The sequence below is a fragment of the Callospermophilus lateralis genome, chromosome 11 (assembly GCF_048772815.1).
Source record: "Callospermophilus lateralis isolate mCalLat2 chromosome 11, mCalLat2.hap1, whole genome shotgun sequence".
NCBI classification, from domain to species: domain Eukaryota; kingdom Metazoa; phylum Chordata; class Mammalia; order Rodentia; family Sciuridae; genus Callospermophilus; species Callospermophilus lateralis.
Window position 1 is genome coordinate 50,656,677 of NC_135315.1, and position 27,197 is coordinate 50,683,873.

General features: G+C 42.9%; 2 protein-coding genes and 1 pseudogene across 2 annotated transcripts; all 3 read right to left on the reverse strand.

The window, feature by feature from the left end:
- Positions 1 to 4,520: 4,520 nt before the first annotated feature.
- On the reverse strand, positions 4,521 to 7,229 carry LOC143410527 (C-type lectin domain family 10 member A-like). Its single transcript, XM_076871394.1, has 5 exons — positions 7,163 to 7,229; positions 6,439 to 6,552; positions 5,950 to 6,045; positions 5,795 to 5,866; positions 4,521 to 4,651 (listed from the first exon to the last, which is right to left on the reverse strand). Exons 1-5 carry the CDS (start codon positions 7,227 to 7,229, stop codon positions 4,521 to 4,523), a joined length of 480 nt encoding a protein of 159 aa, XP_076727509.1.
- Positions 7,230 to 9,849: 2,620 nt separating this feature from the next.
- Positions 9,850 to 12,368, reverse strand: LOC143410528 (C-type lectin domain family 10 member A-like; annotated as a pseudogene).
- A 6,587-nt stretch (positions 12,369 to 18,955) lies between these two features.
- LOC143409809 (C-type lectin domain family 10 member A-like) lies at positions 18,956 to 21,478 on the reverse strand. The gene is made up of 9 exons (XM_076870372.1): positions 21,412 to 21,478; positions 20,665 to 20,778; positions 20,188 to 20,283; positions 20,033 to 20,104; positions 19,880 to 19,951; positions 19,665 to 19,751; positions 19,419 to 19,570; positions 19,239 to 19,345; positions 18,956 to 19,112 (listed from the first exon to the last, which is right to left on the reverse strand). The coding sequence occupies exons 1-9, from the start codon at positions 21,476 to 21,478 to the stop codon at positions 18,956 to 18,958; spliced, it is 924 nt and encodes a 307-aa protein (XP_076726487.1).
- Between the last annotated feature and the right edge of the window lie 5,719 nt (positions 21,479 to 27,197).

Sequence of the window (27,197 nt, forward strand, 5' to 3'; positions counted from 1 at the left end):
TGTTTTAAAGTATGCAAATCCTTTCCGGTGTTAATATATTACATTAATGCAAGACTAGAATTGTTTTCTCTCTGTTAAATAACACATTGATCGTGGAGTGTTCAGCCTGCTCTGAAAAAGAAGTTGCAAAAATTCTTCTTTATCTTCTAGATAGCCTGCACAGTTATCAGAAATTCTGGACCTCATCATAATAATGTTCTGTGCTTTCTGTTGAATTGGTTATGCCCTCAAATATTAAATAAGCAAAAAATACTTGCTGATGAATGCATCAATGTTCCTTACAAGTGTATTACTTCCTGCATTGTTTATTCTTTTTGCACTGTCAACACTATATACCAATTACACCAGGCATCCATGCATTCATGCTTCATCCTAACCCAATGATCAGGCCAGGCATGGTCTCACACACCTGTAATCCCAGCAGCTCAGAAGGTGGAGGCAGAAGGATTAAGAGTTCAAAGCCAGATTCAGCAAAATTGAGGTGCTAAGCAACTCAGTGAGACCCTGTCTCTAAAATATAAAATAGGGCTGGGGATATGGCTCAGTGGTTGAGTCCCGCTGAGTTCAATCCTCTGTACCAAAATAAAAAGAACTCAAATGATTGATTTTCTCAGATAAATTTTTAAACTTTTCTCTCCCCAAATCAGGCCCTAAATTCAGAAAAATAAAAATTCAAAGATGTCTTTTATGGATTTTCTCAGAAAACCACTGGACAAGCAAAAATATTTTTTCTTTTACTTTAAAGAAAGAAAGGTGCTTTAAGAAGAGTTTTGTTTACTGTGTTCCATGTTCTTAAGTATCTCAGTGCTATTTTAAGAGCTTCATGATAAGAGCTGTCTGAGCAAAAGGAATTCATCCATCCCTAGGCTAATTACATGTTAGCAAAATCCAAATCATTTAAAATTATTTCAGAGATCACATATGCCATGTGATAGATTGGAAAACACTGGAGATTTGTCAGTGCCTTCAATGGTCATAAAATGTTCTTACTCTTTGGGAAACAGCAATCAAATTCTCCTAAAATAGTTCTGTATTACAGTTCAATGGATAACCTACTCTCCTCAATTATGACATTGCTGGTTATGGTAATAAATCCACAGTAGCCATTCAACCTTACATGTAGCATCTGTTTCCCTCTGATATTTGCCTGAAGAGCTTGCCATAAGGCATATGGCTTTAAAAAAAAAAAAAAAAAAGAGTATCTTCATCAAAGAGGGGCAGGCTCAAAGCCTCATGAATGACACTAAATATTTTTTTATGTTTTATTAGTGCACTACAGTTACACATTACAGTGGGGTTCGACTTGACATAAACATAAATGAGTGGAATATATTTTGTTCCATTGAAGACCCCAGTACTTCCTCTTTCCTCCTCTTCTCCCTTCCCTCGTTCCTCTTTCTCTATACAGTTACTTCAAGGAACCAAACCACAAGGATGGGCTCCTAAGTAGATATTGATTGGACAATAGTCAGTTCAATTAGCAGAGTGATTCAGGATTTCTAGTACTATTCTAGTCCATAGCAAAAGGACTTCATGAAATCTGAATGTTAACCCAACATCCAGCAGAACAAAAATAAATTAAGTAGGATTGCATAAGATAATGAGGAAATAAAGGTGCAAAATGATTCTCATTGGAGGACTTGAAGAGGAGCCTTTCCTCAGTCATTCATTTAAATATAATTGGTATTATTTTAGTATTCTATTTTTATAGTTTTATAATATAGCACTTTCTCTTTCCTCTTAATCAGGTTGTAGTATTTAATTTAGTAAAATATTCTTTAAACACTTATATTCTTATTAATTCAGGGGAAAATACTCCTAAGTCTCTGTACTTTAAATGACAATGAAGCTGTTTTCATAGATTTGATAAGATTATGTCCTCCTTTTTTACCAGGATATAGTTTGAAAACCTAGTTGTGCCACAGAATTATTTGAATTTCCTGGAACATCATGTTTAAGAAACATTTAATTTAGTTAGGCATTTCAAGTCCATTTTTAAGAAGCAAGTTACTCACAAAGCTGTCCTAGGAAATTGATCTGGTACCTGTTTTGTGTAAGGAAGGCTATTTCCTGAGAATCCAAGAACTTCAGCAGATTCAGGGACCTTGAGAAAATAATACTTATTATGCACATGGATAGACACCATGGGCGAAAACTGGTGGAAATAAATTGAACCTGGGGGCACTTAACCATTATGCCACATTCCCAACTCTTTTTTTTTTTTTTTTAAGGGTCTTGCTTAAGTTGCTTAGGGCCTTGCTAAATTGCTGAGACTGGCTTCAAACTTGTGACCTCCTGATCAGCCTCCTGAATCACTGGGTTTATACAAGCATGCCACCACATCCAGAGAGTTACATAAATCTTAAACTCACTTGGAAAAATACAATGCATAAGGTTGAAAATCAGAGCCATGCAGAGAGACACAAAATTAAAATATTCAATAGGTCATATTTGGATCACTCAACTGAGGTGTTTTTTCCAAATATCAGACTTCTAGGTACCTACAATTCTTTTGCTCCTCTCAGGCACAGTGATGGTCTTTCTGAAGGTGGGTACCTTGCTGTACTTAGTAGCAACCACTGCCCATGTAAAGAGAATCAATGAGAGCCCCTGATAATGAGCCTGTCCATGTGCAACCTTGACAGGGACAGCAGCATTTCCTCCCAGAGAGTCAATTCCTCCTTGGTCCTCTGATGACATCAGTTCTCCAGACTGAGAAGCTTTCCTGACATTCTTCCTTCTTTCTACAAATCCTCAACTCAACTCCAACCCCAGATTACTGACTGGATGCTAATGCGGTTTCCTTGAAAGACGTGAGACCACCAGAGGATTCATGTTCCTTGTGTGCTTGGCCTATTGGATTCCAATATTTGGTGCCCACAGGACCAGCTGCTATTCCTTGCAGAATCCCTCACATGCTGGACTATGCTCTCTAGATCCCATCAGCCTAGCATCTCCTCTGAGCACTTCCTGCCAAGACTTCCTGCCAAGATCAGCACAGTGATTTTCATGTGATTTTGATTAGGAGGGAGAGGTGAAGGGATGCTTCCTCCTAAGAGCTAAATCCTGCCCTCCCCAAACCTTCCATCTGACCTTATCCTCTTTGATTTTAATTAACATTGATTGATACTCTCCTATATGTCAGGTTATTTTCTGGATATAGGTAATATAACAATTGATAGTTCCTACCCTCTCTTAATTAATTTAGCTATGAACTTTTTCTTAATAACTGATGCTTCCCTTGATGTGCTATGAAAAGGTGGAGTATATTTTTCTATTCCTTGAAACCTTGAATTGGAGTTCAATTGCAATCTACTTTGGTCAATAGAATGTAGCAGAAATTATGCTTTTGCTCTAAAAGCCTAAGACTCTGGAGGCCTTGCATTCTTCCAATCACTCTTGGAACTCTGCCTAGCCACTACATGACAAGCCCAATGAGGCCCAGTCATCCCCATTGTCCCAGCCCATAGTCAACCAAATATCAGACAAGTCAACCCTCATCCAAACAATCCTTTAATGACCAGACACATGAATAAGCTCAGCCAAGATGAGCCTAACCTGATCATACCAGAAGACTACCCAGCCAACCTATAGACTCATGAACTATAATAAATATTTTATTGAATCAGCACTGAACTTTGAGGTGGTTTGTTACACAGCAATATCTGACTGATACACCTAGAAATATTATCTACTTTCAACAACTCTGGGATCTTCAGAGAAATTAAACAATTCTCTCTCCTGATCATCCTAAGTTTGCACAGCTTTTAAGTGACAAAAGATGTGAATTTAAATCTATATAAGAAAATGCTCTTTTACAATAATATAGGACTTTTGAAGGCCTCACTTAGTTTCTCTGCTCTGCCATTTTCAGGATGCTAAAAATCAGATAACACAAAACATATAAGGTCTCTAAAATAGCATATAGTATATGATTTTGTTTATATGAAACTCTAAAACAGGCAAAATCAATCAAAAGTGAAAGAAAACAGATTATTACTTGCCTGGGGGACGGGAGGCAGTTAGACTGCAAAGGGAAATGAGGAAACTTTGGGGACTGATGGAAATGTCCTATATCTTTTTTATTATTATTATTAGTTATTTAAAACATTACAAAGCTCTTGACATATCATATTTCATACATTTGATTCAAGTGGATTATGAACTCCCAGAAATGTCCTATATCTTGATTGGAGTAGTTATTAACTAGGTGTTTCTATTTGTCAAAAGTCATCTCTGCACTTTAAATAGGTACATTTTGCTGTGTAAAACAGTTATTCCTCAATAAAATTGATTTTAAAATTTGGGGGTAAAACCTCAGAAACCCTTATTGTATTTTTAAGGTTAAGGAGAAAAAAATTCAGGATGACAGTGCTTCCAGTCTCCTGGGACTTATTTCTCTCCCAGATAGGTCTTGGTAGGGGTCTCTGTGGAAGAAGCCCTCTCCACTGCCATTTCCACGGCCTAGTGGTCTAAAGGAAGCATCTCAGTAACTCCTAGCTGTCCTTGCTCAGGTTGACCTAACAGACCCACGGGTAGGGTTTCTGGTAGACATTGTCATTCCACTTGCCATCTAGGTAAGTTGGCACAATCCTTGCCTCCACCCAGCCTGTGCCCATGCCAATCATCTGGCTGCTTTGGCATCCAGTTCCTGAAGGAAGAGAACAACAGTAAGCCAGGAAGGATGGGTGGAACAGGATCCAAGTCTGGGAAGAAGGCATCTAGGTCAGATTCCTGAGGAGCAGAGCTGGTTAAGGACATGGGGCACAGAAAAACCAGGGGGTACTCCCTTGAAGTTGGTGCCATAGTTGGTCCTGTTCATCCATTTCTGGACTCTTTCAAGGACACTAAGGCCTATTCAGGTATAGGAGGAGGCTTTAAGTCCCTGGAAAAATCCTGGGATGACAGAAAGGCAATGGTGATTTTTACTCATCCAAGCCAACTTCATAGACTCGGTACTGAACTTTAAGCATTAAGTCAATTGAGGCATTTCACATATTTATTTCAATGCTCAAACCAATTAAATTTCTGAGGGCCTGGTTCAGATGAAAATAGTTACTAAGGCTCAGGGGTGGTTCCAATGTATAGTCAAGGTTGTTAACCATTTCCCTAAATGAGACATGTCTTGGGAACTAAAGACAAGAGGCTTCTACCTGTTCCTCCCTAGAATTGATAACCACCAAGTGGGCATTCTCCAGCTGGTAGTATTTGTCAGCCTCCCTCCAGGACATCTCAAATTGAGAGATCCACTAGCAGCTGCCCTCATGCTCCAGCCTGTTAAGGGGCAGCAGAACTTTTCAAAGCCTGAGGGGAAGAAAGAAGAAGAGGTTGAGAAGCTGCCCAGAGGGCCACCGGCAGGAAAATGGGGACAGCCACACCCAAATCCTCCTCACCTTTGCACTTGAGATTGGTCAGTTGGAAAGTTAAGAATTTTGGTTCCTTTGGGAGTTGCTGGACTCACCAAAGCATCTCAGATTGATCTGGCACACACATAGAAGAGAGAGGGACAGTGTTCTGGATACAGTCTCTGTTGAGGGAGTACCTAAGGCTAAGGTACCCTGCATGGGACCCAATCTCAGAAACTTCCTGCTCTCCCATGAATATACCATGCCCAAATGCACTGTAAGAGCCATCTGACCTGCTTTGAATTCCTGCTTCTGTTTCTGCAGGCTGCTCTCCACACAGAAAACCACCTTCAGGTTCAAGCTGTGGGTTGGAGGGGAGAGGGCTCAGCACCAAGATGCTTCTCTCATGCACGACCTTCCATATGCTTTTGGAGAACAAGGTCTCTCACCTGCCAGCAGTTCCTGCCTGTGATCCTCCACCTCAGCTTTCAGAGAGGTTATGGTTTCTTGCAAGCTCTGACCTGGAGGAAACAGGGACTTGAGATCAGGAGTCAGTCCCACACACACATACACCCAGCCCAGGCCCCACCCAAGCCCAGCTCACCATGGGAGGTCAGTGCCTGGATTTTGGCCCCTGTGTCTACACTGAAATTTCTGAAAGTTGTCCTCAGGGTGTCCAGGTCCCTGTGTAACTTGGAATCTGATGAGGGGAATGAGATGATCAGATTGATCAGGTCCTCTCTGCCAGCACAAGGCAGGACACTTTACACGCATTGTCTCATTCAGTCCTCACAGCAAGCCAGAGGGGCAGGCACTGTGATTATCCAATATCAAACAAAAAGGAGAAGTAATTCAACTACAAAACCCAACTAATAAGTGACATAGCCAGTGGCCATTCCAATCATGGCTCCTTCAATATCCCTACCAGTGTTCCCACCACTGTTCTCATCAATCACCCAGTTATGACCCCTCAATGGTGCCCCACACTGTCCCACTGTGCCCATTGCTGCTCCTGTTGTGATTCTTGCCGTTACCTCCATCCCTGCCCCACCACCGCCCCTTGATTTTTCTTTGTACCCCTGGAGTACCCACTTTGGGGATCTGATCACACAGACAACCACCAACAGCAGGAGACTAAGGCCCAGGGAGAACAGGATGAGGCGAGGTTCAGAGCAGATATGCCAGAGGCCAACCTGGGGTGGAGGTGCTGAAAGAGAAGAGGGTATCAGGAAAAGGGAGATCTAAGACATACCAGAAATAGAGGAGGAGGCCCAGGGACCTGTCTGGGGATGAAGGCTGGGCCCTGGTAATGCTTGGGGAAAGGAGGAGAGGGATTGTGGGATGGAGACTACCTAGGCCTTTGACCCCTCATGACCAGCACAAGTCTGCAGTCACATAGGCCTCTCATATCCTGCCAGACACAGACAGGGATAACAGAGAAATGTGAGATCTCATCAGAGCTGGAGGAGGTATCACGATGACCTAGAACAGGCCATTAGGAAATTCACCCTCATCTGCATGACCAGGTGTGCAAATAAATGAGTTTCTCTTCCAAACCCACTACCTGCAATGGATACCTCTCATCTCCTCCCCACAGAGCACAGGAAACCAGGTCCACAGAGGTCTTCCCTGTCCCTGTTTTTCTGAAGACCTTGAGTCCTCTTCACATTGGGCTCTCAGAGTACTAGGACTGACCTCCTCAAAGTGGGGGACCCAACATTGGACATGGTAGAGGTGATACGTGATATGACAGTAGAAATCCTGCTAGACATACAAAGAGTGCATTTTAGTAGAGGACACTTCTCCTCTCCTCTTACCTTTTCTAATCTCCTTGTTTTTCTCCTCACTCCCCAAGTGCTGGAGATCTTCATACTCCATTGCCATGCTTGGACCAATGTAGGCTCTGAGGCTGTGAGAGATGAAACTGAGAGAGGTTCAGGTTGCGGGGAAGCCGGGGCCAAAAAATAGGCTGAAATCAGGGTGGGGCTATTGGAAAGGCAAGTGTTGAGGTAAAAGATGTAATTCCAGTTGAGAATGAGCCCATTTTAGAAATAGTATCAAATGGGTCTTAATTTCCTACTAGGGTTAGAAATGGAGTCAGGATTGGGCTTTGGGCCAGGATCAAGTTGAGTTGAGAGTAACATTGAAAGTGAAGTTGAAGCTAAATCTATTGCTTTGACTGGGCCTAAAATTGGACTGGACTTGAGGCTATGTCATATTCCAGAATTTGGCCTTGGAGCCATGGATGGAACTGGACCTAAGCTTGGCACTGAAACTGGAAATAAAATAGGGCTGAGGTTCAGTTTGAGGGTGGGCTCAGGGTTGAGATTCAAGTTGGATCTGGGGTTGATGCCGAGGTTGACATTACAGGAGGAGCTGATTTTGGGGCTGAGGCTGGAGTTGGGGCTGAGGATCAAACTGGAATTGGGCCAGAGATGGGAACTGTCACTGGGGATTATGGCTGCATGATACAATCTAGAATCCAAGGACAGGAAATATGTATGAATGCTATCATATAATAGCACTCTTTTTGCTTGACTTCTTTCACGTAACATGATGTTTATAAACCCATCCATGTTGTTGCATATTCAGAGTTTATTCATTCTTATTGCTGCATGATTTTCCATTTCACAAGCATGGCACAATTAATGTAACCTGCCATATATGAGCATTTGGTTTATTTTCAGTTTTTCAATTTTGTTTTGGGGGGGATACTTGGCTTTGAACTCAGGAGCACTCAGCCACTGAGCCACATGCATAGCCCTATTTTGTATTTTATTGATAGGAAGGATCTTACTGAGTTGCTTAGTGCCTCACTTTTGCTGAGACTGGCTTTGAACTCTAGATCCTCCTGTCTCAGCCTCCCGAGCCACTGGGATGGATCACAGGCATGGGATACCAAGCCCAGCCAGTATTTCACTATTTAAAATAATAATATCATAAACATTTTTGTACCTGTCTTTTGGTGAATTCATGTATATATTTCTCTTTTATTTATCCAGAAATGAAAGTGCTGAGTCATAGTATATACTAACCAATACTTTCTGAGGTGGTTATAGCAATTTAAACTTTCATCAAAAGTGTAAAAGTTACTCCTCATACTGAGAAATAATTGATTTTATCCTTTCCATTTTTGACACTTTGGAGAATATGTAATGGTATCACATTGTGTTTTTTAATCAACTTTGTAAATTTTAACATCTCTTTAGTGTTTTATTATCATATCCACTACATATGTACTTATTGAATATCTCAGCTTTCTAAACTAGTGTCTGTGGCTCCTTTTTTTCTTCTTCATATTTATTTTATGCACCTTTTCCAAGAATCAGATTTTTCTTCTCTTGATCATATCTATATTTTTATTTTCTAGTTCATTAATTTTGGCTCATGTTTCATAAATTCCTTTCTTCTATTTGAGGGGATTTATTTGGCTATTCTTTTCCAGAATTCTTGAGTTAAAACATAGCTTATTCCAATTCAGCCATGCTCAATTTTTAATAAATGTGATGGCTTCATGTACCTCCTCCTGAGAACTGCCTAGACCATCCCACAATGTCAGCAAGTGGTGCTCTCATTCATTTCTGACCACTTGACTTTTTCATTCTGACTTTTCTCTAAAATCCAAAATTATTTAGAAAGGTGGTAAGAAAATTACACGTTGATACATCCTTTTTAGAATGTGCTTTTGAGTTCATTTCTAACTGTTCTATTATGGTCAGAGCACTGCTTCTTTTTGGAATTAGTATAGGTCTTATTTATGGACAAAATCTTTGTCCATTTTTGTTAATAATTCTGTATGTGTCTCGAAAGTCCTAATTGGTTTGTCCTCACTCTCAGACTTGGTTATTGATTCTATTAATGTTGTCACTTCTCTTTCATGGTCCAGGTTGTCCTCATGTGTTTAGGGACTCTGGGTTGTATGTACACATGGTATTTGTCACCTGTCTCTGAATGCAACTTGTGGTTACTATCATGGAAGCAGCAGACACCAGTCAGTTTTAAAGTATTTTGAAGCACTCAACAAATGAGGGGGTTCAACCCTGGGGTTTCTGCTGAAGTGGGTGGTCTCCATTAACAAGCCTATCTTGTAGCTGAGTTTCATAGAACAGAATAACTTGCCCAAGCTCAAAACCTGTGAATAACAAAACTGGGCTCCTAACCAGACCATCTGGCCCCAAACCCATTCAGTTCTCATGATGCCTCTACCAGCCCAAGTCTTCTCAATGCCAACCAGGCCCCTCCCAGTTCCTAATGCCCACTAACCAGACAGCTGTTAAACAGAATGTTTAAATATATTTTACTTTTATTTTTATTCTTAAAAACAGAGAGAGAAGTCAACAATAAGCTTCACACACTGCAAAAAGTGTTATGGGTTTCAACTTCCCCCTCCTTCCAAAATCATTGTACCCTTAAAATCCTAGATGAAAATCACCAAGATGGTGGAGACTCCCACATAGGAGGATTTCCAATCCCAGACTTTGGCAGCTTAAGGTGAGGGAGACTCCTAGCTGGTCTTGCCCAGCTCTATCTCACAGATCCAGTGGTAGGGCCTCCGGCAGACATCATCATTCCAGCGACCATTATAGGAAAAGTGGGCACAGTCTTCCCCTCCTCCCAGCCCATGCCCAGTCCAGTCATCAGGCTGACTTGGTCTCCAGTACCTGCGGACAAGAGATAGTTGTGTGCCCAGGGAGGTCAGATTCAGCCACATTCCCATGAGCCCCTCCCACCTTCCAGGAAACAGGCTAGGAAGCCAGATCAATCCCAAGGAGAGGACACACACTCACTTGAAGCCTCTCTCATAGTCAGTCCCATCCACCCATCTTCAAGGTCCATTTTGGTCAGTGAGGCCCATCCAGGAGGGCACAGAGCTCATGTGCTCCTCAATGAATTTCTGTGAAGAAAACAAGAGGTTGATGACCTTTCCCTTACATCAGACAGCCAATAAGAGGAGCTAACCAGGCTTACCTGCTCTTCTAAGGAGGTGACCACCACCAGGTGGGAGTTCTGCAACTGGCAGTTCTGGTCAGCTTCAGGCCAGGATCTATCAGATTGAGAGAACCAGTAGCAGCTGCTTTCATGCTCCAACCAGTCAAGGGGGCAACAGGTTTTTGCAGAGCCTGAGGGGGAAAAAAGGGGTGGAGAGGCTGAGGAATGGCCTAGTGCACCATCAATGGTGAAGTGGAGCCAGCCATCCTGCCCAGGTCCTCACCATTGTTCTTGAGGTTGGCCAGCTGGCAATTAAGGGTTACTAGGTTCTTTGTCAATCGTTGTACTTGCAGGACCACCTCAGATTGACCTGAAACACAGACACGGGGGGACTGATGAGAGTACTTTGGGTATAAACTCTACTCAGGCACCCCACTAGGATCTTCCTGTGCTCCCACAAATACATCATGCCAAGGTACACTGGAACAGCCATCTGACCTGCTTTGAAGTCCTGCTCCTGTTTCTGCAGGCTGCTCTCCACAGAAACCACCTTCTGGTTCAAGCTGTGGGCTAGAGGGGAGAGGGCTCAGCACCAGGATGCTTCTCCCATGCACACCCTTCCATATGCTTTTGGAGAACAAGGTCTCTCACCTGCCAGCAGTTCCTGCCTGTGATCCTCCACCTCAGCTTTCAGAGAGGTTATGGTTTCTTGCAAGCTCTGACCTGGAGGAAACAGGGACTTGAGATCAGGAGTCAGTCCCACACACACATACACCCAGCCCAGACCCCACCCAAGCCCAGCTCACCATGGGAGGTCAGTGCCTGGACATTGGCCCCTGTGTCTACACTAAAATTGCTGAAAGTTGTCCTCAGGGTGCCCAGGTCCCTGTGTAACTTGGAATCTGATGAAGAGGATGAGATGATCAGAACTAAGATTTAGCAGGTCCTCTCTGCCAGCACAGAGCAGGACACTTTACACACGTTGTCTCATTTAGTCCTCACACCAAGCCAGAGGGGCAGGCACTGTGGTTATCACACAAGAAGGAAAAGTAATTCAACTACAAAACCCAACTAATAAGTGACACAGGCAAAAGCCATTCCAATCATGGCTCCTTCATTACCACTTTTCTCATCAACCACCTAATTATGACCCCTCAATGGTGTCCCACTGTGCCCATCATTGCTTCTGCTAGGGTTCTTGCCATTACCCTGATCCCTGCCCCACCACTGTACCCCCTTGATTTCTGTGTACCCCTGGGGTACCCACTTTGGGATCCAATCACACAGACCGCCACCAACAGCAGGAGGTTGAAGCCCAAAGACATCAGGATGAGGCGATGCTTAGAGCAGATATACCAGAGGCCAACCTGGGGTAGATGTGCTGAAAGAGAAGAGCATATCAGGAAAAAGGAGATCTAGGACATACCAGAGACAGAGGAGGGGGCCTAGGGACCTGTCTGGGGATAAGGATGGGCCCTGATAATGCTGGAGGAGAGCAGGAGGAAGACTTTGGGGTGAGGACAGACCAGCCTTTGATCCCTCACAACCAACACCAAATCTCCAGGACATGGACCTTTCATGCCCTGAGAGACCCATATACCCACCCCTAGAAACCAGAGTGCACATAAACAGACTTAGACATGGAATATGGAGAAAAGTTATGTCTTATCAGAGCTAGGGAGGGTAGCACAAGGACCCTGACAGTGTTGGAGTCAGATAGACCAATAGCAGATTCACCTGCATCTGTATGATCAGGTGAACAAATGTCCAACTACCTGCAAAGGATGCCTCTCTTCCCCTCCCCATAGAGCACAGGAAACCAGGTCCACAGAGGTCTTCCCTATCCCTGTTTTTCTGAAGACCTTGAGTCCTCTTCACATGGGCTCTCAGAGTCCTAGGACTGACCCTCTCAATGTGGGAGACCCAACATTGGACAGGGTAGAGGTGAGACGTGATGTGACAGTAGAAATCCTGCTAGACATAAGAGGAGCGCATCTTAGTAGAGGACACTTCTCCTATCCTCTTACCTTTTCTGATCTCCTGGTTTTTCTCCTCACTCCCCAATTGCTGGAGATCTTCATATTTCATTACCATGCTTGGACCAACGTAGCCTCCGTGGCTGTGAGAGATGAAACTAAGAGACCTGGGCCCAGGCTGGCTGGGTGCTATGGCCAAGGAGGAGGCTGAAACCAGAGAGGACCTGAGGTAAGAAATGAGGTTCCTCAGGAGAATGAGCCCTGGATTAGGGCCTGAGTTTGGAGTTGAGGTTACAAGTGGAGTCAGAATTGAGCTTTGGGCCAGAATCAAGTTGAATTAAGTTTAACATTGGAAGTGAAGTTGAAGCTAAATCTGTTGCTTTGACTGGGCCTACAATTGGACTGGACTTGAGGCTGTGAAACATGCCAGAATTAGGCATGAGATGTCACATTGGAGCCATGGATGGAACTGGACCTGAGCTTGGCACTGAACCTGGAAATAGACTAGGGCTGAGGTTCAGTCTGGGGTTGGGCTCAGGGTTGAGATTCAAGTTGGATCTGGGGTTGATGCCGAGGTTAACATTACAGGAGGAGCTGGGTTTGGGGCTGAGGATGGAGTTGGGGCTGAGGATCAGACTGGAATTGGGCCAGAGATGGGAACTGTCACTGGGGATTATGGCTGCATGATACAATCTAGAATCCAGGGACAGGAATAGAGCCTCAAGTCTCCACTTGATTGTTAAATCCCATACTGCCCCCAGCCTATTTCTTCCCCCTTTCTCCCACGTAAGAACCAAAGCCCCCTCTCCCTGTTTCCTCTAACCCATTCCCTGTCTCCTTGGGCCCACTGGCATCCCCAGCCCAGTTACCTGTGGGAAGCCTGGAGTCTGTGATTCGTGGCCTCGTTGTGCAGCAATAACCAGAGTGGGAAGTCACTCAGAGCAGCAAGAACTAAATCCTGGAGAGTTGGTCTGGGAGGGACTATAGGAAGAGCCATGTACATGATGGACTCCTATTGGTCTTTGTGCCCCAAAGCCCAGGATTCTGTAGTTGGGGATGTTCCTCTTCCTCAATTTGGACAGTAAATAATACTTAGCATAAATTTCAACTGGAACACAGGCAGAGATTGCATGTGGGGGAGTTGGGCGGGGGACCAGCTTGCTCTCATCCTGCAGGGTATGTCTACTACCTTTTGTTATTCCAGCTCCCCTGACTTCAACATTTTTATTTATATGTGAGAAAGAGCTGGACCAGAAGGACCAGTAGTGCCTTTCATTCTGCCACACCATCCTTTCTCTCCCTATCTCTGAATTTCCCAAGATTCTTGGTGTCTTCATCTTTGTAGCGCCAGGTCCAGAGGAGCTTATTCTTTACTTTTGTTTAATGCTAGCCTGAATCCCTAGTATCTGAGCATCCTCTGAAGTCCTCCACCACAAGTTCCCCCGCTCCAGACTCCACCAAGAGAGAAGAAAGAAGCGGGTGGAGAATAAATAGGACGACCTGGCTAGAATGAGAGAGAAGGAGTCAGGAAAAGCAGCAAATTTTATTAAGCGTCAAATCTCTAAGGGTATTATGCCAGACTCTTCCCTTCTATTAATCATTCAGTTCCTATAAGTAGCTTGGGAGGCATTTTAGACAAAGAGTCAGAGACATTTTGTTACACATCCAAGATCACAAAGCCAGGAGAGAGAAAAAAAGGTGCTGCCAAACATCCTGAATTGGTTCTCTGCACCTGCACTGTGCTCACAAACATGCTTCTATTTCATCCCATGAACCCTGCCAGTCCCCCTAAGGGGGCTGCCCTGAGTCCAAACACACATTCCTTTTAAGAAAAAGAAACCAGAGTGGAGAGAAGCAAAGCAGATACCTTGGAGATTATATTTTCAATTTCAATTGAATTGCATTCTGGAACTTGCCTTTATTATTATTGAATTCACAATATATCAGGGATTTTTCTCCATATTCATTCTCCATTGGGTTCATCTGTGTTTCATTTCGTCATATGTACCATCTTTTATTTGTAAAGCATTTCCCTACCGGTAAACATGTTGGTTGTTTTAGTCAGTTTTTTGCTTGCTATGACTAACGGGTCTGACCAGCACAACTGTAGGGGAGAAAAGTTTATTTGAGGACTCACATTTCAGAGGTCTTAGTCCATAGACAACTGACTCCATTCCTTGGGGCTCAAGGTGAGACAGAACATCATGGCAGAAGAGTGTGGCAGAGGGAAGCAGCTCATGTCACAATGATCATGAAGCATAGAGAGAGTACAACTCCAGATACCCCATATATACGCCATAGCCACACCCCACCTGCCTCTAGTTACCAATCAGTTATTCCCATGAGGGATTAATTCACTATTTGGTTTAAGACTCTCACAATCTAATCATTTCTCTCTGAAACTTCTTACATTGTCTCACACATGAGCTTTTGGAGGGCACCTCATCTCCAAACCATGACATTGGTTGTTTGCAGTTTGGTTTTGGCATGTCCTCCATAGGCCCATGTGCTTGAGACTTGGTCCCCACCAGCTTGGAGCTATTGGGAGGTGGCAGAACCCTTCAGAGGTGAGGCCTAGTACAAAGGTTTTGGCTCACCAGGGTGGGGGGTGGGGCATGTCCTCTAAGAGAGACCCCAATACCTTCCTCTTTCTCTTTTTTTCCCCCAGTCCTGAGGTGACCAGTTTCACTTTGCCACACTTAATCACTTTGTAGTCTTGATAAACTGCCTCCCCACCAGTGCAAAGCTGTGGAACAATTCATCATGAACTGAAACCCCTAAAACTGTGAGCTAGAATAAATCTTTTCTCTTATGAGTTTATATAGTAGGGGATTTTCTATAGTGAAAGGAAGCTGACTAACACAGTGGGGTTTTGGAAGCTCATGCCAAGATGAAACTGGAGTGAGCTATTAACTAGGGATCAACACCTGGGAAAGCTTGGGGGACATGCAAAGTTGGGCCGAGGGAGACCCCACATGGTGTTAGCCAGCCATATAGGGAGTTCTGGAAGCTCAGACAGTATTGCCTCGGGAGTGGTCCAGCACTGAGGAGACAGGGGGACAGTTTTGGAAATCAGATTTCCTCTTCCCCAGGGTTGTTTTCTACTGCTATTTGCTTTGGCTGATGCTGCTGTCTTTTGGCTTAGTGACTTTCCTGAAATAATTCTATAAAATCAGTATTTGTCCTGGGTGACCACTGAGATCTCTGATTCTTTAGCTTAGTAGATACCTAATGACTACACAAATACCTTGGAGTAGGTCTCCCAATCTTGGCCAGGGAGCTCCATGTACACGTTGGGCATGCCTTCAGGGCCACAGCTGTGAAAACTCTCCTTTAGCTTTCACTTCCTGCTTATGCAAAGCCTCAGGTCAGCCACAAGTGAGAAATGGTCATTTTCTCAGATCTTGCAGCATGTATACAGCCCTGCACATGGGCCTGGCCTTCTAGATTCCCAAGAATACACTAGAGTTTTTCAAAGCCACTGTGGAAATAGCACTTCCCAACTTTTCTTTTTAATTTTTTGGTTAGCCTCTCGTTTATCCCAGCTGTTATCCCAGTGGTGAGCTGTTTTAGTATTTAACAATTGTCAGATTGTTTTTCACAAATACCCTGGTAAAAGCTCTTTACAGCGAACAAGCTCTGAGTCCGGTACAATAAAGATGAATGTTGCAAGAGGGGTTTCCAGGGACCTTCCAGACAGGTCAAATAATAATTCTCCTGTAATGGAGATGTTTGGATAGCTCCAAACCTATTCTTCTCTTCCAGTTGTTAGTAGGCTGCTGGTTTTCACAACCACCATAGCTGCTTGGCTATTGGTTTTCAGGGCTTCCATAGATTTGTGGGGGGGAAAAAAGAACAGAAATAGGAGAAGTGAAAACTACTATGAAACTCACTATTTCTATCAAAATTCAGATGCTTTTTTTCAATTAATTCAGATTTTTCTAAGGCTTTGTCTAATTTCTGGAGTTCTGAAAAAAATTATATTTTGATATTTTTTTACCTAGTATTCTCATTGCTTTTTTGGAAATCCTCACTCTACCTCTCCAGAAGTGTTGCCTCTTATCATATGAGTTTTAGGAGTTGTTGTATACTCTAGATGCAAGTCCTTTATTAGGCATGTGATTTACAAATATATTCTCATAGCCTGTGACTCTTCATTCTCTGGACAATGTCAAAACATTTAATAGATGTTTCTTCCACAATTAACAAGTTGCTAATGTAAAGTACTTCATTGTATTTATCTTTTATCCAGCAACAAAAACATATGCTCTTATTCTTACTGATTCCTGCATTTATATACAGCATTTTTTATCTTAGGGCTTTAGCTCCAAAAAAACTTTAAATACTACCAATTAAAGCAGGCATCCATACATTGTACTTAATTTTTATATCATTTTATTTATATTATATTCATTTTATTATAAATTTTATTCAAATGTAGTGTCCACTTAAAAGTACAGAGATAATAAATTTACTATTCAATGAATTTGCACCAAATGAAGTCTTGCAACCAATATCAAGTTCAAGAAACAATGTTGCCAGCATCTCAGAAGCCTCTCAACTAACTTGCAGTGATAAATACCTTCCCAAGGGTAGCCACCATGATGATTTATAGCACTATACAACAATTTTGACTGTTTTGAAATATATATATATATGAAAACTATCATATAATAGCACACTTTTTGTTTGGTTTCTTTCAGGTAACATGATGTTTCTAAACTCATCCTTGTCGTTGCATATTCACAGTTTATTCAATCCCATTGCTGCATGATTTTCCATTTCACAAGCATGGCACAATTAATTAATCTAACCAGCCATATATGAGCATTTCGTTTATTTTCAGTTTTTCAATTTTGTTTTGGGGGTACTTGGTATTGAACTCAGGGGCACTCGGCCATTGAGCCACATCCCCAGTCCTATTTTGTATTTTATTGATAGGCAGGATCTTACTGAGTTGCTTAGTGCCTCACTTTTGCTGAGGTTGGCTTTGAACTCTAGATCCTCCTGTCTCAGCCTCCCGAGCCACTGGGATGGAACACAGGCATGCGCTACCAAGCCCAGCCAGTTTTTCACTATTTAAAATAATACTATCATAAACATTTTTGTACCTGTCTTTTGGTGAATTCATGTATACATTTCTCTTTTATTTATCCACAAATGAAATTGCTGAATCATAGGATATACATAGTACATACTGCCCAATACTTTCTGAGGTGGTTACAACACTTTAAACTTTCATCAAAAGTGTAAAAGTTACTCCTCATACTGAAAAAAATTGATTTTATCTTTTCTATTTTTGACACTTTTGAGAATATGTAATGGTATCATATTGTGTGTTTTAATCAAGTTTTTAAATTTTAACATCTTTTTACTGTTTTATTATCATATCCACTACATCTATACATATGCAACCTCTAAGCTTTCTAAACTAGTGTCTGTGACTCCTTTTTTTCTTCTTCATATTTATTTTATGCACCTTTTCCAAGAATCAGATTTTTCTTCTCTTGATCATATCTATATTTTTATTTTCTAGTTCATTAATTTTGGCGCATATTTCATAAATTTCTTTCTTCTATTTGAGGGGATTTATTTGGCTATTCTTTTCCAGAATTCTTGAGTTAAAACATAGCTTATTCCAATTCAGCCATTCTCAATTTTTAGTAAATGTGATGACTTCATGTACCTCCTCCTGAGAACTGCCTAGACCATCCCACAATGTCAGCAAGTAGTACTCTCATTCATTTCTGACCACTTGACTTTTTCATTCTGACTTTTCTCCAGAAACCAAAATTATTTAGAAAGGTGGTAAGAAAATTATACGTTGATACATACTTTTTAGAATGTACTTTTGAGTTCATTTCTAACTGTTCTATTATAGTCAGAGCACTGCTTCTTTTGGGAATTAGTATAGGTCTTATTTATGGACAAAATTTTTGTCCGTTTTTGTTAATAATTCTGTATGTGTCTCGAAAGTCCTAATTGGTTTGTCCTCACTCTAAGACTTGGTTATTGATTCTATTAATGTTGTCACTTCTCTTTCATGGTCCAGGTTGTCCTCATGTGTTTAGGGACTCTGGGTTGTATGTACACATGGTATTTGTCACCTGTCTCTGAATGCAACTTGTGGTTACTATCATGGAAGCAGCAGACACCAGTCAGTTTTAAAGTATTTTGAAGCACTCAACAAATGAGGGGGTTCAACACTGGGGTTTCTGCTGAAGTGGGTGGTCTCCATTAACAAGCCTGTCTTGTAGCTGAGTTTCATAGAACAGAATAACCTGCCCAAGCTCAAAACCTGAGAATAACAAAACTGGGCTCCTAACCAGACCATCTGGCCCCAAACCCATTCAGTTCTCATGATGCCTGCACCAACCCAAGTCTTCCCAATGCCAACCAGGCCCCTCCCAGTTCCTAATGCCCACTAACCAGACAGCTGTTAAACAGAATGTTTAAATATATATATATATATATATATATATATATATATATATATATATATATATTTTTTTATTCTTAAAAAAAAGAGAGAGAAGTCAACAATAAGCTTCACACACTGCAGAAAGTATCATGGGTCACAACTTCCCCCTCCTTCAAAATCACTGTACCCTTAAAATCCTAGATGAAAATCTCCAAGATGGTGGACACTCCCACGTAGGAGGATTTCCAATCCCAGACTTTGGCAGCTTAAGGTGAGGGAGACTCCTAGTTGGTCTTGCCCAGCTCTATCTCACAGATCCAGGAGAAGGGCCTCCGGCAGACATCATCATTCCAGCGACCATCATTGGAAAAGCTGGCACAGTCCTCACCTCCTCCCAGCCCATGCTCCGTCCAATCATCAGGCTGATTTGGACTCCAGTACCTGCAGACCAGAGATAGCAGTGTACCCAGGGAGGTCAGATTCAGCCACATTCCCATGAGCCCCTCCCACCTTCCAAGAAACAGGCTAGGAAGCCAGATCAATCCCAAGGAGAGGACACACACTCACTTGAAGCCTCTCTCATAGTCAGTCCCATCCACCCATCTCCAAGGTCCATTTTGGTCAGTGAGGCCCATCCAGGAGGGCTCAGAGCCCATGTGCTTCTCAATGAATTTCTGTGAAGAAAACAAAAGGTTGATGACCTTTCCCTTACATCAGACAGCCAATAAGAGGAGCTACCAGGCTTACCTGCTCTTCTAAGGAGGTGACCACCACCAGGTGGGAGTTCTGCAACTGGCAGTACTTGTCAGCCTCAGGCCAGGAATTGCCAGATTGAGAGAACCAGTAGCAGCTGCATTCATGCTCCAACCAGTCAAGGGGGCAACAGGTTTTTCCAGAGCCTGAGGGGAAAAAAACGGGGTGGAGGAGCTGAGGAATGGCCTAGTGCACCATCAATGGTGAAGTGGAGTCAGCCATGCCTGCCCAGCTCCTCACCATTGTTCTTGAGGATGGCCAGCTGGTAATTAAGGGATATTATGTTCTTTGCCAATCGTTGTACTTGCAGGACCACCTCAGATTGACCTGAAACACAGACATAGGGGGACGGATGAGAGTACTTCGGGTGTGACTACTACTCAGGCACCCCACTAGGATCTTCCTGTGCTCCCACAAATACATCATGCCAAGGTACACTGGGACAGCCATCTGACCTGCTTTGAAGTCCTGCTCCTGTTTCTGCAGGCTGCTCTCCACAGAAACCACCTTCTGGTTCAAACTGTGGGCTAGACGGCAGAGGGTTCAGCACCAGGATGCTTCTCCCATGCACACCCTTCCATATGCTTTTGGAGAACAAGGTCTCTCACCTGCCAGCAGTTCCTGCCTGTGATCCTCCACCTCAGCTTTCAGAGAGGTTATGGTTTCTTGCAAGCTCTGACCTGGAGGAAACAGGGACTTGAGATCAGGAGTCAGTCCCACACACACATACACCCAGCCCAGACCCCACCCAAGCCCAGCTCACCATGGGAGGTCAGTGCCTGGACATTGGCCCCTGTGTCTACACTGAAATTGCTGAAAGTTGTCCTCAGGGTGCCCAGGTCCCTGTGTAACTTGGAATCTGGTGAGGAGGATGAGATGATTAGAACTAAGATTGATCAGGTCCTCTCTGCCAGCACAGAGCAGGACACTTTACACACGTTGTCTCATTTAGTCCTCACAGCAAGCCAGAGGGGCAGGCACTGTGGTTATCCAATATCACACAAGAAGGAGAAGTAATTCAACTACAAAACCCAACCAGTAAGTGACACAGCCAGCAGCCATTCCAATCATGGCTCCTTCACTACCACTGTTCTCATCAACCACCCAATTACGACCCCTCAATGGTGCCTCACACTGTCCCACTGTGCCCATCATTGCTTCTGCTGGCGTTCTTGCCATTACCCTCATCCCTGTTCTACCACTGTACCCCATGATTTCTGTGTACCCCTGGAGTACCCACTTTGGGATCCAATCACACAGACCGCCACCAATAGCAGGAAGTTGAGGCCCAATGATAACAAGATGAGGCGATGCTCAGAGAGGATATACCAGAGGCCAACCTGGGGTGGATGTGCTGAAAGACAAAAGGGTATCAGGAAAAGGGAGATCTAGGACATACCAGAGACAGAGGAGGGGGCCCAGGGAACTCTCTGGGGTTATGCTGGGGGAGAGCAGGAGGAAGACTATGGGGTGAGGACAGACCAAGCTTTTGATCCCTCACAACCAGCACCAAATCTCCAGTACAAGGACCATTCATTCCCTGAGAGACCCATATACCCACCTCTAGAAACCAGCGTGCACATAAGCAGACTTAGACATGGACAATGGAGAAAAGTTAAGTCTTATCATCAGAGCTAGGGAGGGTAGCACAAGGACCCTGACAGTGTTGGAGTCAGCTAGGCCCATAGCAGGTTCACCTGCATCTATATGATCAGGTGAACAAATGTCCAACTACCTTCAAAGGTTACCTCTCTTCCCCTCCCCATAGAGCACAGGAAACCAGGTCCACAGAGGTCTTCCCTATCCCTGTTTTTCTGAAGACCTTGAGTCCTCTTCACATTGGGCTCTCAGAGTCCTAGGACTGACTCCCTCAAAGTGGGAGACCCAACATTGCACATGGTAGAGGTGAGACGTGATGTGACAGTAGCAATCCTGCTAGACATACGAAGAGTGCACTTAGTAGAGGACACTTATCTTTTCCTCTTACCTTTTCTGATCTCCTGGTTTTCCTCCTCACTCCCCAAGTGCTGGAGATCTTCATACTTCATTGCCATGCTTGGAACTACGTAGCCTCCGTGGCTGTGAGAGATGAAACTAAGAGACCTGGGCCCAGGCTGGCTGGGTGCTATGGCCAAGGAGGAGGCTGAAACCAGGGAGGACTTGAGGTAAGAAATGAGGTTCCTCAAGAGAATGAGCCCTGGATTAGGGCCTGAGTTTGGAGTTGAGGTTACAAGTGGAGTCAGAATTGAGCTTTGGGCCAGAATCAAGTTCAGTTGGGTTTACCATTGGAAGTGAACTTGAAGCTAAATCTGTTGCTTTGACTGGGCCTAAAATTGGACTGGACTTGAGGCTGTGACACATGCCAGAATTAGGCATGAGATGTCACATTGGAGCCATGGATGGAACTGGACCTGAGCTTGGCACTGAACCTGGAAATAGACTAGGGCTGAGGTTCAGTTTGGGGTTGGGCTCAGGGTTGAGATTCAAGTTGGATCTGGGGTTGATGCCGAGGTTAACATTACAAAAGGAGCTGGGTTTGGGGCTGAGGCTGAACTTAGGGCTGAGGATCAGAATTGGGCCAGAGATGGGAACAGTCACTGGGGATTATGGCTGCATGATACAATCTAGAATCCAGGGACAGGAATAGAGCCTCAAGTCTCCACTTGGTTGTTAAATCCCATACTGCCCCCATCATATTCTTCCCCTTTTCTCCCACCTAAGACCCAAAGCCCCCTCTCCCTGTTTCCTCTAACCCATTCCCTGTCTCCTTGGGCCCACTGGCATCCCCAACCCAGTTACCTGTGGGAAGTCTGGAGTCTGGGTTCGTGGCCTCGTTGTGCAGTAATGACTACAAGGTGGGAGGTCACTCAGAGCAGCAAGAACTAAATCCTGGAGAGCTGGGCTGGGAGGGACTATAGGAGGAGCCATATACATGATGACTCCTATTGGTCTTTGTGCCCCAAAGCCCAGGATTCTGAATTTGGGGATCTACTTCCTCAATTTGGATAGTACATAATATTTAGAATAAATTTCAACTGGGACACAGGCACAGATGGCATGTGGGGGAGTTGGGTGGGGGACCAGCTTGCTCTCATCCTGCAGGGTATGTCTACTACCTTTCATTATTCCAGCTCCCCTAACTTCTTCATTTTTATTTATGTGTGAGAAAGAGCTGGACCAGAAGGGACCAGGCTTGCCTTTCACTCTGTCCCACCATCCTTTCTCTCCCTATCTCTGGATTTCCCAGAATTCTTGGTGTCTCCATCTTTGTAGCGCCAGGTCCAGAGGAGCTTATTCTTTGCTTTTGTTTAATGCTAGCCTGAATCTCTAGTATCTGAGCATCCTCTGAGACCTCCACCACGGAGGTCCCCAACTCCAGACTCACTCTCCTCACTCCACCAAGAGGGAAGAAAGAAGGGGGTGGAGAATAAATAGGATGACCTGGATAGAATGAGAGAGAAGGAGTCAGGAAAAGCAGCAAATTTTATTAAGCATCAAATCTCTGAGGGTATTATGCTAGACTCTTCCCTTCTATTAACCATTCAGTTCCCATAAGTACCTTGGGAAGCATTTTAGACAAAGAGTCAGAGACATTTTGTTACACATCCAAGATCACAAAGCCAGGAGAGAGAAAAAGAGGTGCTGCCAAACATCCTGAATTGGTTCTCTGCACCTGCACTGTGCTCACAAACATGCTTCTATTTCATCCCATGAACCCTGCCAGTCCCCCTAAGGGGGCTGCCCTGAGTCCAAACACACATTCCTTTTAAGAAAAAGAAACCAGAGTGGAGAGAAGCAAAGCAGATACCTTGGAGATTATATTTTTTATTTCAATTGAATTGCATTCTGGAACTTGTCTTTATTATTATTGAATTCACAATATATCAGGGATTTTTCTCCATATCCGTTCTCCATTGGGTTCATATGTGTTTCATTTCATCATATGTACCATCATTTATTTGTGAAGCATTTCCCTACCAGTAAACATGTTGGTTGTTTTAGTCAGTTTTTTCGCTGCTGTGACTAACGGGTCTGATCAGCATAACTGTAGTGGAGGAAAAGTTTATTTGAGGACTCACAGTTTCAGAGGTCTTAGTCCATAAACAACTGACTCCATTCCTTGGGGTTCAAGGTGAGACAGAACATCATGGCAGAAGAGTGTGGCAGAGGGAAGCAGCTCATGTCACAGTGACCATGAAGCAGAGAGAGACTCCAACTCCAGATACCCCATATATACTCCATAGCCACACCCCACCTGCCTCTAGTTACCAATCAGTTATTCCCATCAGGGATTAATTCACTAATTGGTTTAAGACTCTCACAATCCAATCACTTCTCTCTGAAACTTCTTACATTGTCTCACACATGAGCTTTTTGGGGGCACCTCATATCCAAACCATAACATTGGTTGTTTGCAGTTTGGTTTTGGCATGTCCTCCATAGGCCCATGTGCTTGAGACTTGGTCCCCACCAGCTTGGAGCTATTGGGAGGTGGCAGAACCCTTCAGAGGTGAGGCCTAGAACAAAGGCTTTGGCTCACCAGGGTGGGGGGTGGGGCATGTCCTCTAAGAGAGACCCCAATACCTTCCTCTTTCTCTTTTTTCCTCCAGTTCTGAGGTGACCATTTCATTTTGCCACATTTAATCACTTTGTAGTCTTGAAAAGCTGCCTCCCCACAGGTGCAAAGCAGTGGGGCAATTAATCATGAACTGAAACTCCTAAAACTGTGAGCTGGAATAAATCTTTTCTCTTATGAGTTTATATATCAGGGGATTTTCTATAGTGAAAGGAAGCTGACTCACACAGTGGGGTTTTGGAAGCTCATGCCAAGATGAAACTGGAGTGAGCTATTAACTAGGGATCAACACCTGGGAAAGCTTGGGGGACATGCAAAGTTGGGCCGAGGGAGACCCCACATGGTGTTAGCCAGCCATATAGGGAGTTCTGGAAGCTCAGACAGTATTGCCTCGGGAGTGGTCCAGCACTGAGGAGACAGGGGGACAGTTTTGGAAATCAGATTTCCTCTTCCCCAGGGTTGTTTTCTACTGCTATTTGCTTTGGCTGATGCTGCTGTCTTTTGGCTTAGTGACTTTCCTGAAATAATTCTATAAAATCAGTATTTGTCCTGGGTGACCACTGAGATCTCTGATTCTTTAGCTTAGTAGATACCTAATGACTACACAAACATATTCTTAAACGCCTTGGAGTAGGTCTCCTAGTCCTTGCCAGAGAGCTCCGTGTACATGTTGAGCATGCCTTCAGGGACTCAGCTGTGAAAACTCTCCTTTAGCTTTCACTTCCTGCTTATGCAAAGCCTCAGGTCAGCCACAAGTGAGAAATGGTCATTTTCTCAGATCTTGCAGCATGTATACAGCCCTGCACATGGGCCTGGCCTTCTAGATTCCCAAGAAAACACTAGAGTTTTTCAAAGCCACTATGGAAATAGCACTTCCCAACTTTTCTTTTTAATTTTTTGGTTAGCCTCTCACTTATCCCAGCTGTGATCCCAGTGGTGAGCTGCTTTAGTGTTTAACAATTGTCAGAATGTTTTTGAAAAATACCCTGGCAAAAGCTCTTTACAGCGAACAAGCTCTGAGTGCAGTACAACAAAGATGAATGCTGCAAGTGGGGGTTTCCAGGGAGCTTCCCAACAGGTCAAATAATAATTCTCCAGGAAAGGAGATGTTTGGATAGCTCCAAACCTATTCTTCTCCTCCAGTTGTTAGTAGGTTGCTGGTTTTCACAACCACCATAGCTGCTTGGCTGTTGGTTTTCAGGGCTTCCATAGATTTGGGGGAAAAAAATAAGAACAGAAATAGGAGAAGTGAAAACTACTATGAAACTCACTATTTCTATCAAAATTCAGATGCTTTTTGCAATTAGTTAGTTCAAATTTTTCAAGCCTTTGACTAATTTCTGGAGTTCTGAAAAAAATCATATTTTGATATTTTTTTACCTAGTATTCTCATTGCTTTTATGGAGGAGCTGATTTTTGGAAATCCTCACTCTACCTCTCCAGAAGTGTTGCCTCTTATCATATGAGTTTTAGGAGTTGTTTGTATACTCTAGATGCAAGTCCTTTATTAGGCACATGATTTACAAATATATTCTCATAGCCTGTGACTTTTCATTGAATGGACAATGTCAAAACATTTAATAGATGTTTCTTCCACAATTAACAAGTTGCTAATGTAAAGTACTTCATTGTAATTATCTTTTATCCGTTCATAAAACAAACTCTCCTCACATTCAAGAATCAAATAGACCACAACACAATAATTATGGGTGACTTCAACATACCTCTCTCACCATTGGACAGATCCTCCAAACAAAAGTTGAATAAAGAAACTATAGAACTCAATATCACAATCAATAACCTAGACTTAACTGACATATATAGAATATATCAACCATCATCAAGTGGATATACTTTTTTCTCAGTAGCACATGGATCCTTCTCAAAAATAGACCTTATATTATGCCATAGGGCAACCCTCAGTAAATATAAAGGGGTGGAGATAATACCATGCATTTTATCTGATCATAATGAAATGAAACTGGGAATCAATGATAAAAGAAGGAAGGAAAAATCCTACATCACATGGAAAATGAACAATATGTTACTGAATGATCAATGGGTTACAGAAGACATAAAGGAGGAAATCAAAAAATTCTTAGAGATAAATGAAAATACAGACACAACATATCGGAATCTATGAGACACAATGAAAGCAGTTTTAAGAGGGAAATTCATCACTTTGAGGTCATTCCTCAAAAAAAGAAAAAACCAACAAATAAATGAGCTCACACTTCATCTCAAAGCCCTAGAAAAGGAAGAGCAAAACAACAGCAAATGTAGCAGAAGGCAAGAAATAATTAAAATCAGAGCAGAAATCAACGAAATTGAAACAAAAGAAACTATTGAAAACATTGACAAAATTTAAAGTTAGTTCTTTGAAAAAATAAATAAGATCAACAGACCCTTAGCCATGCTAACGAAGAGAAGAAGAGAGAGAACTCAAATTACTAACATATGGGATGAAAAAGGCAATATCACAACAGAAGCTACAGAAATACAGAAGACAATTAGAAATTATTTTGAAAACCTATATTCCAATAAAATAGAAGATAGTGAAGACATCGATAAATTTCTTAAGTCATATGATTTGCCCAGACTGAGTCAGGAGGATACACACAATTTGAACAGACCAATATCAATGGATGAAATAGAAGAAGCAATCAAAAGACTACCAACCAAGAAAAGCCCAGGACCGGATGGGTATACAGCGGAATTTTACAAAATCTTTAAAGAATAATTAATACCAATACTTTTCAAGTTATTTCAGGAAATAGAAAAAGAGGGAGCTCTTCCAAATTCATTCTATGAGGCCAACATCACCCTGATTCCGAAACCAGACAAAGACACCTCAAAGAAAGAAAACTACAGACCAATATCTCTAATGAACCTAGATGCAAAAATCCTCAATAAAATTCTGGTGAATCGGATACAAAAACACATCAAAAAAATTGTGCACCATGATCAAGTAGGATTCATCCCTGGGATGCAAGGATGGTTCAATATATGAAAATCAATAAATGTTATTCACCACATCAATAGACTCAAAGATAAGAACCATATGATCATCTCGATAGATGCAGAAAAAGCATTCGACAAAGTACAGCATCCCAAAGTTCAAAACATTAGAAAAACTAGGGATAACAGGAACTTACCTCAACATTGTAAAAGCTATCTATGCTAAGCCTCAGGCTAGC

Excerpts from the sequence above, each read along its gene's own strand:
- LOC143409809 (XM_076870372.1), bottom strand. The coding sequence starts at position 21,478 with ATGGCAATGAAGTATGAAGATCTCCAGCACTTGGGGAGTGAGGAGGAA. Across the intron at positions 20,284-20,664 it reads CTGTGTGATTGGATCCCAAA|ATTCCAAGTTACACAGGGAC; the intron begins GTGGGTACTCCA and ends CCTCCTCACCAG. Across the intron at positions 19,346-19,418 it reads TCACCTCCTTAGAAGAGCAG|AAATTCATTGAGAAGCACAT; the intron begins GTAAGCCTGGTA and ends TTTTCTTCACAG.
- LOC143410527 (XM_076871394.1), bottom strand. The coding sequence starts at position 7,229 with ATGGCAATGGAGTATGAAGATCTCCAGCACTTGGGGAGTGAGGAGAAA. Across the intron at positions 5,867-5,949 it reads CCAGGCACTGACCTCCCATG|GTCAGAGCTTGCAAGAAACC; the intron begins GTGAGCTGGGCT and ends TGTTTCCTCCAG. Across the intron at positions 4,652-5,794 it reads CAGGCAGGAACTGCTGGCAG|GAACTGGATGCCAAAGCAGC; the intron begins GTGAGAGACCTT and ends CTCTTCCTTCAG.